This window comes from Balaenoptera ricei, chromosome 7 (genome assembly GCF_028023285.1).
Source record: "Balaenoptera ricei isolate mBalRic1 chromosome 7, mBalRic1.hap2, whole genome shotgun sequence".
Lineage (NCBI taxonomy): Eukaryota > Metazoa > Chordata > Mammalia > Artiodactyla > Balaenopteridae > Balaenoptera > Balaenoptera ricei.
The window spans coordinates 110,994,976-111,014,034 of record NC_082645.1 but is presented as its reverse complement, the minus strand read 5'-3'; the positions used below and the strand labels follow the sequence as shown (position 1 = coordinate 111,014,034).

The window sequence follows — 19,059 nt, the reverse complement described above, 5'->3', positions numbered from 1 at the left end:
TAGAACACTCTACTACACCACATTCTGGAGAAGCTCAGAGTTGAAAAGAGACCTGTCTTCTGGTGGTGGAACCAGCTTGAGATCTTTCCAGGCATTACTAAGGTCCTAAGAGGCAGCCTTCCAAGGACTTTGAGGTTTATTCCAAAGACAATTTGTCTCTGATAGAGGAGACAGAGTTTTGTAAAAACTGTGGCTCTGTGCTTACTAGATTTTTCTCCTCCTTGAACTTGTACCAGAGCCCTGGGGAGAGGAGGCAAAAATAAAGTGCTCCATCATAGAAATATCTGAAACACTGGGGCAACAGCAAAACTGCTTCATAGCCCATGCTGCAAACTGCAACACAGAGGCAGTGCCAAAAGGTATCATCTTCACGTGAAGTGGAACAGGTTCTAAAAATGGGATGTAAGAGAATGTCATCTATCAGATGAGAGAAAGGTGAGGGTCATGGTGGCAGGAGTACTTGTCACCTTGCCTGCATCCTGTCTTGAAAGAGGCAGAAAGTCTGACAAATCCAAAATGGCCCATGGAGACTTTAAAATCTATTTGCTTGGTCTATTTTGAAGTGCAGGCATTCTGCTTTTTTCCCCAACCCCTTCATTTCCAACACCATGGACTCTTTCCAGCCAAAGATCTTCTCACTACCCAGAAGGTCTTCTACTGAGAAAGTTCTCTAAAAGACTTTCAATTTTCTCTTCTCTTGGTGGTTAATTTCTTCATCGTCTGTCTTTATTAATTGCATTGCCCATACCTCACAGCAAACCAACAGAATTATTTTTGCCTGCACTCTTGAGTTTGAACTCCTGTTCTTGTGTCCTGGTCTCTCTGAAAACCCCAGGCCAGAACCAGTTTAGGATGTGCCTTCTGCATACCTGTGCTGTGTGACCAAGCACCAAGGGTGAGAATCACACAATCACAATGCAAATGGTTACAACAAATCCACGGTCTCCGAGCTCGGCTTTCAGTGTTGCCCACCAGCCCTTTGTGAGTCTCTTCACTGATTATCAAAAAAAAAAAAAATTGTCAACATCCATTTCAGTCTCTAAGCACCTCATTTTCAGCAGATGCCCTACAGGAACCAAGATCGTTAGGCATTAATCAGCTAGGTCTTGTGTTGCTACTGCCTGACACTCACAGCCAGGCCTGGTTGTTCTCATTAACAACTTCACAGAACATCAACATCAGAAAAGGCTACTCTGTGTTCAGGGTGGATCATGAAAAAAAACAAAACTATTCTATTTTGTCTGAACACAGACAAAATATGAGCATTGTTCGAGCCACAAAAATGTGGTAAGCCAAATGTCCCCTTCTCCTAGGTTATATGAATGACAGCTGCTCCTTTACCAATTACAACTTTTGCCTTGCATAAAATTTATGAAGATATCCAATCATAGGATTACCCCACTTCCTGACAGCATCCACTCTAGAGAAAAGTCCCTTAACACTTCCCAAAAGAACCTAACACAGGCCAAATTTTATAATAAATCCTTTCTAACATTCTTTTTCTGAAACACTCCATGTTTCCCCATGGGAGTGCTTTCTCTCTCCAAGGAACAATCATCCCAAATTGTTCAAATACAGGCATATCCCTGCTGGTCTTTGTCATTGACAACAGTAATAAGATTTATTGTTATTATCACTTTTGTTAGTTTCTGTGCTAACATGTGCTTTACATGTGTGATCCCTTTAATTCTTTGATGACAGTGATGATTTTACCCACTGTAGACATGAAAACACTAAGACTGAATGAAATTTAAAAGCCATCCAGGTCATAGATCCAGCATAATTGGTGAAGGAATTCAGGAGTACAGCTCAGGAGCTCATACTCTCAAGGATTTTAGAAATGACAAACTACAAAGTTAGCAAGACCATTCTCTTTCCCACATCCTCTCCTCCAGTCTCAGAACAGGAGCTGGTTCTCCTTTCAGTGTCAACACTTCCCTCTGTCTGTTCTTTGACCACCTCTTCTGTCTCCTTTGATACCTGGTTCCAGCAAATTTTCTTCTAATTTTTCAACCTTTCTTTCTCCACTAGAATCATTTCCCCAGTCTAAAATCAGGCATAAACCTCCTTCATCCTAAAAACAAGCCACAGTCACCTCCAATGATCCCATGGCCCCTTCATCTTTTTCATCTCCAGCACATGTTCTGGAAATTCTGGTCTTTATTTTCAAGAATAATATGATTTAAAATTATAAAATAAACATGCATGAATCGAATTGGGAGGAAGATCTTTTCTACCTTGGAGGAGTGAAGGTGGGTAGGAAGAATAATTCAAGAAAAAAATAATATCTGGGGTATATATGAAGCATTGGAGGGAGGATTTCCCAGCGAGAGATACAGGAAGAGGAAGTTTAGGGTAGGTAGGTTCTGTAGACTGAATGTTTGTGTCTCCCCAAAATTCATGTATTGAAAACTAACCCCCAATGTGATTGGTATTAGGAAGTAGGGCCTTCAAGAGGTAATTAGATCATGAAGGTAGAACCCTCATTAATGAGATTAGTGCCTCTATAAAAGTGAACCCAAAGAGCTCCCTTGCCCCTTCTGCCCTGTGAGGACACAGCAAGAAAACAGCCATCTGTGAACCAGGAAGCAGGTTCTCACCAGATACCTTATCTGCTGAGCCTTGAACTTGGACTTCCCAGACTCTAAAACTGTTAAAAAAAATAAATTTATGTTGTTTATAAGCCATCAAGTCTATGGCATTCTCTTACAGCAGAATGAATGGGCTAAGACAGTAGGTAAAAGTAAAATCACAGAGAAAGGAAAGTCTGGCATGTCTATGAGACCTGATGAGTAGTCTAGTTATTCGTTGTATCAGTCTGCTCAGGCTACCACAACAAAACATCACAGACTGGGTGTTTTAAACAACAGAGAATTATTTCTCACAGTTCTGGAGGCTGGAAGTCCAAGATTAGCATGCAGATAACCATATTCTTGCTGTGTCCTCACATGGTCTTTTCTCTGTGCACGAGCAGCGCTGGTGTCTCTTTGTGTGTCCAAATTTCCTCTTTGGACACCAGTCAGATTGGATTAGGGACAATCCTAAAAACCTTAACTTCGTCACCTCTTTAAAGGCTTTATCTCTAAATACAATTACATTCTGATTACATTCTGAAGTGGATTAGGACTTCAACCTACAAATTTTGGGAGGACACAATTCAGCCCATAACACCTGGGGTATAGGGGAGCAGGGAAGATTAAGGCCAGAAATGTAGGTTAAGGCCAACTCATAGATGCCTTGGAACATAAGAACAAGAAATTGGAACTTCCAATTTTTACTCAGTGAACTATATGAATGCCTGACCTGATATCCTTACCTCATTGGACTGTTTAAAATTGAACGCGAAACCTGCTAATATGACTCATTTACTAATAATTATTTCTATATATTATAATATATATTTTGTAGTAACTGACTTCCCTATAAAGAGGCTTGCTTTCAGATATATAGATTCATATACTTCTATTTATATCCTCCTCCTTCAAACCAAATGTAAAAAGACCCTAGAGATATTTAAAAGATTGTTTGAAACAAAATGTGGACGTATAGCCAATGCTTAAAAATGTTTTTGATTAATACTTGTAAGTAAGCATTAGCTCAAATGCTTAAGAAAGCAGCTGAGGCTATTCTAAATATAGGCCAACTGCTTTTCCCAAGGGAGTCAGTAAAACCTGAGCGAGTGGCTGAGAGAAGCACATTTAGAAGGGAAATCTCTGTCCTTCAATGTGGGCAAAGGGCCTTCAGAAAGGCAGAGAGGCTGCCCTTGCTCTCACCAAGGACAATTCATGCAAGATCGCTTTTTCCGTCACACAAGGCAGCGCTGATTCCGTTTCTCAAAGGAGAAATGGAAGGTCAAGGACACTTATTAGCTGCCAACTATACCACAAGCCCTGGGCTAGTTTTTCTCCATGTGCATTAACTCATTTCATTCTATTATTTTCTTTCCATTTTATAGCTGAGGAGACAACCTCAGAAAGGTAAAATGACTTGCTCATAAGAATAGAATAACAAGTTGAACACTGTCTTATTCCAAAGTCCACTCTCTTTGCCACACACCATGTTAAGTGGGTTTTCTCTACCACGATCATGTAGGTTAAGGTATCATCAGCCTTTGTTTGAATCCCACCATCTGCCCTCTGCAGGAGGACCCGAGGATGCAATAATGGTTGGGGGCCACTATCAAGGATCTGTTTGAGGACACACCTGGACAAAAAATATCTCTCAACCTGCACATATACAGCAATTTATTAGGTTGAACCATATGAAATTACTTTTTGTAAATCAAAATTTGTCAAAATTTCATATGGTTCAATCTAATTGTTTATTCATGGTAATAACCCAAGAGGTAATAACTATCACCACTACTCTACTTAATGTTGGCGATGTTCCAGCCTAGAGAAGAATTGTACATGTTCTTTTGCTCCAGGCACACCTAGAAAACAAGTCTCCTCTTGCCTGGGGGAAGACACCCAGTGTCATTCTCCACTCCAGGAATACACAGTCCTCTGGGAAAACAGGGAAGAAACCACATCTTCACTGAACAGAAATTCAGGCATTCCCACTTGAATTGCTATTTCCATAATTAAGGATGAGAGTGTGTCCTAGAAATAGTTGTAAACAACAAGGTGTATAAGATGAAGAAAAGTACTAGAGCAGGAACCACACCACAAAAGATTCCAAGGGAATCATGACACTTGCAGCATAAACCCACACCCAAAATATTACAGGTCAGCACACTGGAGGTGCCAGTGGGAAGTGTGTCTGTGATCACCCTTAATGAAGGGGCACTGGCTTCTTTGATCGATACTATGAGTAATTAAAATTCAAATTTAGGGGCATTTGTCAACTCCTCCAATATGTATGAATCACTGAAATTTTAATAAGCACATCAGAACACCCTGGGGGAATATTTCCACGTTTAAGATATTTTTAAGAAAGAAGTATTTAATAAATTTCCTATAATTTTTCTAACACAAATATCTTATCTTCCCAAATACTGAGAGGAGACTTTCAAGAAGAACTTAGAAATTCCACTTAATTAATGGCATTTGCATCTTCTTCCTCCTCAACAGTGATTCCTATGGCTGTGAAAGCTGGATGAAACTTCACTCAGAAGTTTACAGCTTTGCAAAGAGGGAAAAATACTGAAAAACTGGGCTAATTCAGAGCCATGACCAATACACGTTTATCAAGCTGAACTAAAACTTTATTCTCATTCCTGAATCCATAAGAATTTATGAGAGATGAACACTCCAAATATTTGCTGCATTTATTTTATTCCCCATCAGTTTCCTAGGAGAAGGTAAATTGGAAGACTTTTTATATCTATTGCAGAGATGCCCCAAACCATAATAAATTCATGAGAAAATTTGCCTTGAATATGCAAATTCTTTCTCAACTCTTAAGTCCTTTTAATCCAAGTCACTGAAGCAGTGTCTACAAATAATATTAGCTACCCATTAATTAAATGTTCATGATGTATCAGGTTCTTTATGTGTCTATTAACTTTTTTAATCCTCACAATCTCCCCACACAATATTATTAGTCCCATTTTCTAGATGAGAAAACTGAGTCGAGGAGTGTTTGAATTCTCAAGGTCCCACATCCAAGAAGTGGTTGAGCAGGATATTAAAACAGGCATTTTGATTGCAGAGTCTATGTTTTTAATCACCAAAATACTGTCACTCATGAGAAACTAGCTCTCATGGCAGTCACTCACCCCACCAAATAAGAACCTTTATGACAGTGCAATGGCAACAAAGCACCTGCTCCCCCAACATCTTCCAGGAAGTGGTCACCGCAGAAAACCCTCCACCCACAACACTGAGTAATCCTTCTTTCTTTGGACATGTCCCCAGACCGCTTTCTTGTCACCTTTGCAGCTAACCAAGGGCTGCCGGATAGACCTGAAGACCAATTAGACAGTCACCCCATTTCCAAAGCTGCCACCTTAATAGAGCACTTGTCAACCAGAGACTATCTCAGTATTTCATCTTTCTACTCTGTGAAACTGACTCTCCTTTGGAACTTGGAACTCCCTCTGAAATGAAAGTGACAGCAGATGGTTTCCCGTCATTAATAATTAGCCTCTGTTAAATTAGTCTCAGACTTTTTTGTCTTTGATAACCAAATACCAAACCAGTTTGACCCTTTTGATTTACAGTTACATTAAAATAATAAAATTCAAAGTATTCACAATCCTTAGCCTCTTAACCCACTGAAATTACAATCAACTTTATTAAAACCTATAATAGATCAAGTATTACTATCGAAAGACATAATTGAATGTTGGATTCCTTGATAGATTGTGTCATTATAAAATAAATAATTATAACTTGGTTTCCAATAGAGGGATCTATAGAGAAAAAATAGAACTATCTTTTATTTATTACTACTGGTTGGTGTTCTCATAAATATATGGAAAAATGTCCCTACACTGCATCAGGATCAATGAGCTATGTCATTTGCCTCAGATATGCCAACATGGTCCTAAGCTTTAAGCCACACCACACTCTGAGCATTGTTATATAGCCCCACATAACCTGATCTGTAAAGACTAAAGAATAAAAAGTTTACTTTTTACACTCTTCATTTGCAGCTAAAAGAACTTATTTGCCAAAAGATAAACACCGCCACCTGCTGAGATAAGAGAATAAAAGTGTGTAAGCTTATACACTTTTAAAACTCAGCGTTTCCTACTTTTCACTAGTGAGAGCAGTAAAAAGCATGTTCTTCATTTCTCAGTAAAATACAAGGTCATCTGACTTGTTGTGGTGATTACTTGATTAGATCTCACAGTCCCAAGAAAATAGTAGCAAAGGTAACTTTTGTTCAAAGAGGTTCATCCAACATTTCCCAAAAGGCAGAGTAGATAAGTCCTTGTCCTCATTGTATTTACAGCTTCCATATAACTTTTCTAGGATTTCCATATCTTGCATACTGCAGATAAACTCATTTTTCAGTTCTAGGTAATAAAGCCTAAAACTCCAAACTCAAGAGGAAATTTAGGAATAGAGAGAAAGTGATGGTTTTGCCTTGACTTGCAGAATTTAAGGAGCCCCCGACATGCATACGCACACACAAACACACAGAACTTTATCAATTCCCCTCCACATTCTAAGCCAATATCCATCCTGGGGATTTCTTATAAATATCAGGGTGTTTAAGAGGGAAGGAGAAGAAGGTGTGGGAGGGGAATAAAAAGGAGTAAAAGACTCAAAGTTATACCAACTCCCTGGTGGAGTCTTCCAGATGTTATGATGACTTGACCTCAGAGGCCTGTGAAGTTCCACTGGATTTACCCTAAAAGAGCAGGGAAATCCTAAAAGTGGCATTCCCAAACATAGACTACCCTCGTATAACCAAACCAAAATCATAAAACATCAAGCCATAAATTTTTATGAGAAAATTTTTGAAAGCTTTTCTAATTTCAAGAGCATCAAATACAACTCCCTTTCTAGTTCAGATTTTATGTTATAGTAAGAGAGTGTTTTCCTATCATCATTCAATTATTATCATATGATCTTGGGGCAAGCCACCTTTTCCCTCTCCTAAACATATGTTATCAGCTCTAAATTTAGGTTCTAATTATTCCTACTTTGTTCCTCATCAAGAAATGAACTGATTTTTGCAAAAGTCTTATAAACTGTAAAACATATAAACATTTGGAATTTTTTCTGTTTATTTTAAAAGGAATAATCTGATAGAGCAAAAGGAAGCCAATATAATTAAGTAGAAGATTGTTTCAGTTTCTAGTGCAGGGGTAATGAGGTTATAGATTACAGATTAAAATGGCAGTAAGACTGGAGAGCTAGGATTTGTTTTTTAATTGAGGAAAGTGTTTACAATTGGGTGGGTGGATAGAGAAAATAAAGGAGAAAAAGTGAGAGATGATTCCATTGTTAGCAGAAATAGAACTGCTAAGATGGTATATAGCATGTGGAAATAACAGGGAGAGAAGTAAGAAATTCTCTTCTGGATTTGATGAAATTAAAAGAGATAGCAAGATACTTAAACTAAGAAAATAGTGTCAGCCATCTGGCAACTAGGAAGAATATGTAGGACAGAAGCCAACAAGGATGGCAGAGGGGAAAGCCCCCAAATGTTGGGTCCTTGTGTCATCATGTCACTGCATAGCCAACTATGGGATTAACTAACCTTGTTTTAACCCTGTGTTTTGTTACTTACAGACCAAACCGAGATAACAGTGAAGTTAAACAAAACATAAAATAATCTTGGTAAGAAAAGTAAAATTATTGTAGGAATTCTGAGTCAGTTTACAAACATTTTTTTGAAAAGGAATATGTCTTTTAACATCGTAATAGCTTTTTTTTTACTTCAAATCTCATCCCTTTAGAGACCCAAAAAAGGTAAATTAAGAGTAACAGAAGCAGTAGAAAAACATAGGATAAATAAGGAATAAACAAGGAATAAATTCACTTGTAATTTAAAGATTATAGATGTGTTTTTAAGTGGCAATGTAAGACTTTCATGTATAAAGAGCATTGCTTAGTTCTAAAAGCATTTATTTTGCCTTTAAATAAGACATTATGCTAAATCATGAGCTATTGCAGTTTTAGATATGAGTTGTTAGGAAAGATATTCCATTTTTATGAGCACAATTCACTCATAAAATTCTACATGAAATCTAAATATATGAGGATAAAGCCATAATCATCTATATTAATGATCTCCTCACATCTCAGCTCCTCTGTTTGAAAGAAAACCTTTAAAAGTGTTAGCGCAACTTTGTGTGCCCAAGGCACAGTGAGACCAAACAAACCAAAACGTCGGAGTTTGGAGCAGAGAAAAGTTTATTGCAGGGCCACGCAAGGAGACGGGTGGCTCATGCCCTAAGAAGCCCTGAGCTCCCCGAAGGGTTTCAGCAAAGCACTTTTAAAAGCCAGGTTGGGGCAGGGGCGGGTGTCGAAGGTTATGTGACCAGCTCGTGCACAGTTCTCTGATTGGCTGACGGTGAGGTAACAGGGTGGTGTCATAGAGGTTCACATTTTCGGTCCTTAGGCTCCAGGAGGCCTGGGGCTCTGTGCTCAAGTTCATCAAGTAGTTAATGTCTTCCATTTGGTGGAGGCAGGGAGAGGGAGGTGGGTCACATCTGTAAAACAACTCAGGAAATGTGCATCAAATACTGCTGTCTAGGTACTTCAGACAGGAGCTAAAGCAGAGGATGCGGGGGAAGGCCTGTCCTGGGAAGGCCCCATAGGGTCCTGCTTGGTTACAAAAGGACAATTATTCCAAGACTCTTAAGTGTTAATTGATAAAAATTTGATTTACAATCCTCCCTAAGATGCCTTTAATACATTAAACAAGTTATATTTCAACTATGATTTCTGAGTAAACAACACTGTTCTTTCCTAAAAAATGTGTTTACATATGAAGCACAGTTTTTTTAAAGATGACTGCTAAGTTATTGATCATAATGACAGCAAAAATTATCCTCATGCTTGCTATGTGCCAGATATTCCTAATCCTCAAAACAACAATTATTATTGTTACCACTTTCCAGATGAGAAACCTCAGAGTGGTAAGGTAACTTGTCCAAGAATGAAGAGTTGGAATGAGAATATATACATAGACAATCTGACTCCAGACCCTACACACACTTCACTGTACCTTACAATACCCCGATGAAAATAAAGCGGGTATATGTAGTGAAAGTGCCAGAAAATAAGCTTTTGATTGCCAAGGCCTCCATTTCAAAGACATCCATCTCAAATAAATGTATTGCCAGCTGTATGACACATATACTAGCTAAAAAAAAACAGATCAGGAGCCAGGCCACCTCACCCATGCACTTCCTTTTAGAAAGCCCTGGGTGACCTAGATAACGAAACACCTGAGTGACCCCGATTCTTCCCTTCCCGTGTCCTAATTCCCACCCTTATGCTTTAAATTCACCAATGAAGTGTGAACCCATGAACCCCCATGCTTCCCTCCCTCCACCTGACCTCCTGTGTGGCCCTTGGGTGTGACTTGTACCCTACAGGACTTGTGTGCAATAAACCTTGTTTTTTTCAAAGTTCCCTAATTATTGTTGCTGAGGTGCTCTTGCAATCATGTTACCAAGTGCAAGCTCCTTCAACAGGCCAGTAAATCGGGGGAGGAGGTGTTGGGGCAAGGAGTAATGACTTAATTCAGAAAGCTGGGAATCCAAGAAGATGGCTGCAGGAAAGAAGAAATTAACATATCACCTCCCCCAGTCTGGCAAAACCGGGAGATATTTGCAAAACTTATGGCCATTTTTACTTTACCTCCTCACCTCCCCCTCTCCCTGTTCTGTAAAAGAAACTAGCATCCAGACCCCGGGATGATGCTTCTCTAGGACTCTAGTCCGCCACACACCAAACGGAATACTACTCAGCCATAAAAAAGAAAAAAAATCTTGCCATTTGCCACCACATGGATGAGTCTTGAGGGCATTAGACTAAAACTAAATGTCAGACAGAGAAAGATAAATGCCATGTGATCTCACTTATATATGGAATCTAAAACAAACTAACAAACGAAAAACACTGAACTCATACGGAGAGCAGAGGCACGATGGGTGAAGGGGGTCAAAAGGTACAAAATTCCAGTTACAAAATAATTAAGTTGTTGGAATGTAATGCACAGCGTGGTGACTATAGTTAATAAAACTGTACTGCATATTTGAAAGCTGCTGAAAGAGTAGATGTTACAAGTTCTCGTCACAAGGAAGAAAACATACATTGTAAACATAGACATGCACAAAAAAATTTTCACAAAAAATTTTCTCCAAAAACTTTATTCAACAGAAATTATAATAATAGGCTTCAAAGCAGACTCTAGGAGACACGTTGTTACATTACTCTTGTTCCATGTATCAGTATCGTGATGCTATCAAGAAAGAAAATTGAAATAACCAGTGACATTTGCCAAACAGTATGCTTGTCCCTGTCATCTCTATCAAATAATATCAAGGAATGATGTAAGTCCATCAGCTTTAATGGTCATATCTGTGAAGCTAACGACAGTGTATAAAAGGTTGACTTGTGGACAAAGAGAAAACATGAAATGTCACAATAGCTTGCTGGCTGGCTGTGATGCCAAGTGGCAAGTTTCCTCATGGACTGGCTTTCTTCAATCAGCGCCATATCCTACAGGTATTATCCTTGCTACCTAATAAAGCAAATTTCACAAAATTAGTTTTCTTTATTTTATTCACTTAACTCTCTCTGTTTTTACAGGTTGACATTTTCTGGGTCATTGTCGATGATCAGTATGTTTCATGTGCTAGAGCCTCAGTGCCCAGCTGCAGAGCCCCTCCGCAGCTCAGGCGTTAGGGGGTTGGGAATCTTTTTTTTTTTGTTTGCATTTTTCCATGTCAGTCATAAATTGGGCAAGTTCACATTGTACTTACTCACCCCCGCGAGATTCATGGCATCTGAGAATTGGAGAGGACCGGAGAATGCAACTACGTCAGCCATCCCTCTGCTTATCCCCCCACCCCACCTTCACACAGCGCCACCAGGTGGAAATATGGTGACTTTGAACATCTCCAGGTTTGAGTGACTAGCTTACGAGGGGGCAGCCCATCCCACTTTGGAACGTCTCAAAATGTCAACAGATTTTTCTCATCGTCAGTCAGAATGTGAGATTTGCATCCTCCCGCCCTCCCCACGACTATGATCGACACTCTCCCAAAGCAGCCTTGATACAACTCCTCCCCCAGGGACGCCATCCACATTCTGTCTGTGGGAACGACGGCCCTGGTATGGAGCGGTGCTGGGCGCTGCTGCTTCTCTCAACCTCAGGGGCCGGGCAGGTACCACCGATAGAAGAAGTGTGAGGGCTGCGCGGATCGGGAAAGCCTGTGAAAACCGCACATGCCACCCAAGGGCATCTCGTATTTTTAAAAGTGTCATGACCACACCGGACAGTTTCCTTCCATTTAGTGACTCTAAACCCTCAGGCAGTCCACTAAAACATGCATGCAGTTAATCACACCGGGGTCTGACAAGAAAATAGGGCAGATCAGCTCAAACACAGATCTCTGCTGATGGCCAGGCAGACGTGTCACCCCCATTCTCATCAGCGCTGGCATCTAGTGGGTCAGTATTTAGCATGTTGGTGCTTTGGGAAATACTAAATAAATCGATAATATCTTAAAAGAGCTCAGGCATTTGAAGGCCACCACTAAAACAAGGCACAATCAACACATATTCCTTCCCTAACTCTCCAGGGTCTTCTGTGGTTGAGGGGAAGAGGTACTGCACAGCTGGCCCGGCTTAACATGACCGGTGTGGACTAGGAAAGCCTGGCCCTCAGCTCCTGCGCTTCCTGTCACAATCTCCCACCTCCTTCCTCATCGTGAGAAAGGATCCAACATTCTTTATTACGGCATTGTCTTAGGAGTACCTACGTTTTAGTAACACTCGCTAACCGTAAGCCCAAAGGAAGTAATCTGCAATTTTAGAAATTATCCATAATTAGGTGGAAAGGGGTGGTATTTCAGGGCAAAGGGGAGATTATTCTCAGCACCTCTAAAGTTATATGATTAGGAAGCTACCTCATCAGCCAATATATAGAGCCAACTTTGTATATGTGACATTTCACTTACTAGACTAGTTAAGCAATTTAAAAATCTTCTGGACACAATGAGAATCACTGAGAGTTAGGCAGATTCGCTCCACTGTGCCCTCGTGGGCATCCCTACCCAACACCACTGAAGCAACCCACTCCCTGCCAAGGTTTCCTCCAGAGGCAGTGCACTAGCATTGTGCCATATTCTTGTCATTTTCCCCCCTTTCCACAATCTAAATTAACCTGATCTCAATCCAGTTCTTATAAAAATATCGCGAATATAATTTACTCACAATAAATCGTTAATCATTGAAAAATTGCTCAATATGTGTTCTTTTCCCCCAGTATTAATGTGTTATGAGCGGACATCCAAGGAGAAAACAATTTCACTCAAAGAACAAATCTCTAATGGGCTATAAATCCCACTGTGAAGAACTCAGGTCCTGACTTGTTTTAGTTACTAACATTTACTGCCATCAACTGAATATTGACCATTTGATGGACTATGCCTGGGGAAATGTAGTAAACAGGAAGGCAGGCTACTGAATTCTTACTTTGCCTGGAGCAACTGAAATTGAGAATTCATAAAGCCTTACAGTCAGTGGCAGAGCTCACTCCTGTGGTTCTGCAATGCAGCTAAAATTAAATAATGGACACAAAAGGCACCAAGATGAGCTAGGGACCCTGGTGGGGATGGGAGTGTCTCCTTTTGGTATCCAGCTTAGTGACTCTAACAGCCAATTTGAAAGGAAAACTGAGTCGATGGTGTTTATTTCTCCCCTACCTGTAATGATTATGTCACCTTTATAGTTGAAAGCACATGAAAAGATTTCATCCGTGTGTCCCTCAAGAACCTGTAAGCACTGACCAGTCTGAACATCCCAGATTCTAGCTGTTTTGTCAGAGCTGCCAGTGAGAAGACGGTTCCCTTGGGGGTTGAAAGAAATCTACAAGCAAGAAAGAAGAAAAGTGATCACAGGTTTGTGTAATTTGATTCCCACTATATTTTTAATCAGCAGAAAGGGGACATTACTAAGTACCTGTCACCTTCTCAGCCTGGTATTTATTCTTACATAGAGCAGTTCCTTCAGGATGGGAAAAATACTGCAGGGACTAATACATGAAAATTACAATCTAGACAGTAAAGTTTGATTGCCCACCCGTCACACACAGTTCTAAGGATAAAAACCAAAGCTCCGTTATACTTTGAGTGTTCCCTACCCAGCTTCTTTCCAAAGGCTCCTGATGCCAATCTCCCCACGCAAACCAAGAGGCAGAGCCCTGGTGTGGATGAGATCACAGCCAGGCATCTTCGTACCCAAACCTCGATGTCACCTCTGCAAACCAACTTTCTGTCATCACAAGCAGAGGGATCGTCCTTCAGTCTGTGGCACAGAATGTCAGGGCCGCTAAGGGAGGACTTCCTGTCTGCTGCTACTTAAAGCACAGAACTTTCCATCAATGTGTCCTGAGAGCCCCTACGTGCCAGGCATTGTCACATGGTATCTGAGCAGCAGAGAGAAGTGTTAGTCCTCAGTTCCTCTGGACATCATGCTTATAACCTTTTCTAAAGCATCAGAAGATGACAATTTGGGCCACTTCCCCTGTAACTGAAGGTTTGATGAGGGCAAGTCCCAAGGCCATGGCTTTTTTCATCACAGTGTCACTAGGGCCTAGCATAATGCCTAGCACAGTGGGAGCTTTCAAAAAGTATTTGCTAAGTGAATGAACGAATGAATGAATGAATACCTTAGCTTGGCACCCCATAGAAATGCCATTACTGGATGGCAGTTCAATAGGTAATATATACTTAACAAGCATAAAATGCAGTAATATAGTTTGAGAACTCTTTCTGTTCACACACACACACACACACACAAAAACATGTGCTTATTGAGTGTGACACACCAGACTCTCAGAAACATGGCCTGGGCTCCCTCTGTGGCATGTCTCCCACGGTCACACATCCCATCCCTCCTCCTGCCAGCCCCCAAGGCCTCCCAGCCTGTGAAGAGGATGTGCCCTGCACTGTCTCAGAGACCAGCCCTGATGGGCAAAGGGGCAATGGCCACCAGCAGCAGGTGCAAAGGCAGGAGATGGGGAGAGAGAGCGCAGCAGCGGGCAGCCCCGGGGTCCAGCAGGAGCCTGCAGACCTGAAACCATCAAGCTGATATTTTACGAGGAACGAGAACTCTATCTCAGGTATGAGACCAAAGAACTGGGCCAAACTAGGGGGTGAGAGTCACCAGTCCCAGCCTTCAATACAATATTCTGAGGACACATCTAAACCTCAGATCCCTGATTGGATGGCCCTGCTCTGTGCATAAGCTTCTGGGAGGAGTTGATATAAAATCCTAAACTACAGCTTTCAAGTTTCAAAATAGGTCATTTTTAACTTTGTTAAGTGTTAAATATTTCCAGGAGATACTTCTTCAATTGCATCTAATCTACAGGACACTTGATATTTGCTGTGCAGCATGTCTTTTGCATAATATAAACTTGTGTGTTTACTAGAACCAGGAAAAATACTTTATTAGCTGCTTAATAGCTTTAATAAGTATTTTTAGCTAACAGAATCTTTTGCTCATGGCTGAGGAGAATGCTGTTTTATACTTTGTAAAAGGTTTTAGAAATCATTTATTATGCTGAGTTTGAGGACACTTTTAAAAATAAAGTCTTTAGCTAACTGATTTCTAGAAAATATGAGATAACTGGCCAAACCTTGGTACCATCAGTGCCAATAGACCTATTTATACTAAGTCAGCTGCCTATTTTTTTGAAAATAAATAAATTACTCCAAATGAGAAAGCAACTCACCTTTGAAATTTCACCTTCATGGCCTTCCAATTTGGTAATGCATTTTCTTGTGGCTGCACTGAAAACTCTTGCTGTTCCTTTTTGAGAGGAGTTGAGATATATATAAATTCATCTGAAATACCGAACTTTGACCACATGCCTTGAATTATCTAAATACCTATCCCTCTGACACACACACTTTGTGCTAAGTTTGTCTTCTTGCCTGCGGTGAGAACCAGCCACTTAATACTTAAAATGCAAGCTGGTTCCACTGCAGGAGAAGAGAGTGAAAAGGAGCGTCTCTCTAGCCCCAAGCTTATTAGAAGAGATACTGGGTTCCAAGGTAGATGGGAGTGGGGAGACAGGAATCCAAAAAGAATAAAATTTTTAAGAGAGAAAAGGGGAATTAAAACAAGTTTTGAGGGGCTGATGATGAAATAAACAGCAAGACTAACATCATACACCAAATATGAGTCTAAGGTTACAGAAGATCGAGAGGCCTTCCTGAGAAGGAACAGCATTCACTACTCAATGAACGAAGAACAGGCACTAAGAAACCCTTTTCAACAGAAAAGGCTAATAGAATGGTTTGTTCCCTATTGGATCCCCAGTGCCCAGAAGTGCCAAACTCATAGTAAACACAATAAATAAATGTAGGATGGATGGATGGAGGGTAGATGGATGGGTGGATGGATGGATGGATAGATGAAGTACAATAGTATATACATTTTCTTAGAATTAAGGAATAGAGGAGTTGGGGCTTCCCTGATGGCACAGTGGTTGAGAATCTGCCTGCCAGTGCAGGGGACATGGGTTCAATCCCTGGTCCGGGAAGATCCCACATGCCGCGGAGCAACTAAGCCCATGAGCCACAACTACTGAGCCTGTGCTCTAGAGCCCGTGAGCCACAACTACTGAGCCCGCGTGCTACAACTACTGAAGCCCATGTGCCTAGAGCCCGTGCTCCACAATAAGAGAAGCCACCACAATGAGAAGCCTGTGCACTGCAATGAAGAGTAGCCCCTGCTCGCCGCAACTAGAGAAAGCCCGCGCAGCAACAAAGACCCAACACAGCCAAAAGTAAATAAATAAATAAATTTATCTTAAAACAAAAAACAGGAATAGAGGAGTTAAATAAGCATAGAAGGAGAAAAATGGAAGTAGTGAAATTGTTGTCAGAAAAAAAATTAAAATTTATCTGCCCAGGTGAAGGATGCTGTCTCACCACAAACTATAGCATTACATCAAGGTAAAATTAGCAAGGATAGGGAATTTTGGTTAGTTAATTTTCATATGGAGAAAAGCAAAATATCTTAATACATTTTCTTTTTACTTATCTTTCTGACAATGTCAACTTCAGGAATAAGTAGACAAAAATTGCTATGTTAGAATTAATATGATTAAAATATAAAACTTGCAATTTAGTTGGACATTTCAAAAGCCTTAAAGAAAAGTGATCCAACTGTTTTAAGAGTTTGTTAATAAGAGAGATTGGTTCAAGATAGTGGAGTAGAAGGACGTGTGCTCACTCCCTCTTGCAAGAGCACCGGAATCACAACGAACTGCTGAACTATCATCGAGAGGAAGACACTGGAACTCACCAAAAAAGATACCCCAACATCCAAAGACAAAGTAGAAGCTGCAATGAGATGGTAGGAGGGGTGCAATCACAATAAAATCAAATCCCATAACTGCTGGGTGGGTGACTGACAAACTGGAGAACAATTATACCACAGAAGCCCACCCACTGGAGTGAAGGTTCTGAGCCCCACGTCAGGCTTCCCAACCTGGGGGTCTGATAACAGGAGGAGAAATTCCCAGAGAATCAGACTTTGAAGGCTAGCGGGATTTGATTACAGGACGTCGACAGAACTAGGGGAAACAGAGACTCCACTCTTGGAGGGCACACACAAAGTAGTGTGTGCATGAGGACCTGGGAGAAGGAGCAGTGACCCCATAGGAGACTGAACCAGACCTACCTGCTAGTGTTGGAGGGTCTCCTGCAGAAGCAGGGGGTGGCTGTGGCTCACCGCAGGGACAAGGACACTGGCAGCAGAAGTTCTGGGAAGTACTCCTTGAGGTGAGCTCTCCCAGAGTCCGCCATTAGCCCCAACCAAGAGCCTGGTAGGCTCCAGTGCTGGGTCGCCTCAGGCCAAACAACCAACAGGGAGGGAACCCAGCCCCACCCATCAGCAGACAAGTGGATTAAAGTTTTACTGAGCTCTGCCAACCAGAGCAACACCCAGGTCTACCCACAACCAGTCCCTCCCAACAGGAAGTTTGCACAAGCCTCTTAGATAGCCTCATCCACCAGAGGGAAGACAGCAGAAGTAAGAAGAACTACAGTCCTGCAGCCTGTGGAACGAAAACCACATTCACAGAAAGGTGGGTAAAATGAAAAGGCAGAGGACTATGTACCAGGTGAACGAACAAGATAAAACCCCAGAAAAACAACTAAATGAAGTGGAGATAGGCAATCTTCCAGAAAAAGAATTCAGAAGAATGATAGTGAAGATGATCCAAGACCTCAGAAAAAGAAAGGAGGCAAAGATTGAGGAGATGCAAGAAATGTTTAACAAAGACCTAGAAGAATTAAAGAACAAACAAGCAGAGATGAACAATACAATAACTGAAATGAAAAATACACTAGAAGGAATCAATAGCAGAATAACTGAGGCAGAAGAACGGATAAGTGACTTGGAAGACAGAATGGTGGAATTCATAGCCATGGAACAGAATAATAAAGAATAAAGAATGAAAAGAAATGAAGACAGCCTAAGAGACCTCTGGGACAACATTAAATGCAACAACATTCACATTATAGGGGTCCCAGAAGGAGAAGAGAGAGAGAAAGGACCCGAGAAAATATTTGAAGAGATTATAGTTGAAAACTTCCCTAACATGGGAAAGGAAATAGCCACCCAAGTCCAAGAAGCACAGAGAGTCCCAGGCAGGATAAACCCAAGGAGAAACACGCCGAGACACATAGTAATCAAACTGACAAAAATTAACAACAAAGAAAAATTATTAAAAGCAACAAGGGAAAAATGACAAATAACATACACAGGAACTCCCATAAGGTTAACAGCTGATTTCTCAGCAGAAACTCTACAACCCAGAAGGGAGTGGCATGATATATTTAAAGTGATGAAAGGGAAGAACCTACAACCAAGACTACTCTACCCGACAAGGATCTCAATCACATTTGACAGAGAAATAAAAAGCTTAACAGACAAGCAAAAGCTAAGCAAATTCAGCACCATCAAACCAGCTCTACAACAAATGCTAAAGGAACTTCTCTAAGTGAGAAACACAAGAGATGAAGAGGACCTACAAAAACAACCCCAAAACAATTAATTAAATGGTAATAGGAACATACATATCGATAATTACCTTCAACGTGAATGGATTAAATGCTCCAACCAAAAGACACAGGTGTGCTGGATGGATACAAAAAAGACTCACCTATATGTTGTCTACAAGAGACCCACTTCAGACCTAGGGACACATACAGACTGAAAGTGAGGGGATGGAAAAAGATATTCCATGCAAATGGAAATCAAAAGAAAGCTGAAGTAGCTATACTCATATCAGATAAAATCGACTTTAAAATAAAAAATGTTACAAGAGACAAGGAAGGACACTACATAATGATCAAGGGATCAATCCAAGAAGAAGATATAACAATTATAAATATTTATGCAC

The 19,059-nt window shown here is 40.7% G+C and overlaps 1 protein-coding gene across 3 annotated transcripts in view; it reads right to left on the bottom strand.

Annotated features, from left to right (window-relative positions):
- Positions 1 to 10,794: 10,794 nt before the first annotated feature.
- The window catches only part of DAW1 (dynein assembly factor with WD repeats 1), a 44,144-nt gene continuing 35,879 nt past the window's right edge, over positions 10,795 to 19,059 (bottom strand). For 2 of the 3 annotated variants that reach the window (XM_059927452.1, XM_059927453.1), the window contains 3 exons: positions 15,376 to 15,452; positions 13,343 to 13,505; positions 10,795 to 11,154 (listed from right to left, as the gene is read on the bottom strand). In XM_059927452.1, coding sequence (XP_059783435.1) covers positions 11,120 to 11,154; positions 13,343 to 13,505; positions 15,376 to 15,452 — 275 coding nt within the window. In that variant the 3' untranslated portion in view covers positions 10,795 to 11,119. Of the gene's footprint in view, positions 11,155 to 13,169; positions 13,506 to 15,375; positions 15,453 to 19,059 lie in introns of those variants that run through there. The other variant, XM_059927451.1, reaches the window with a different exon arrangement.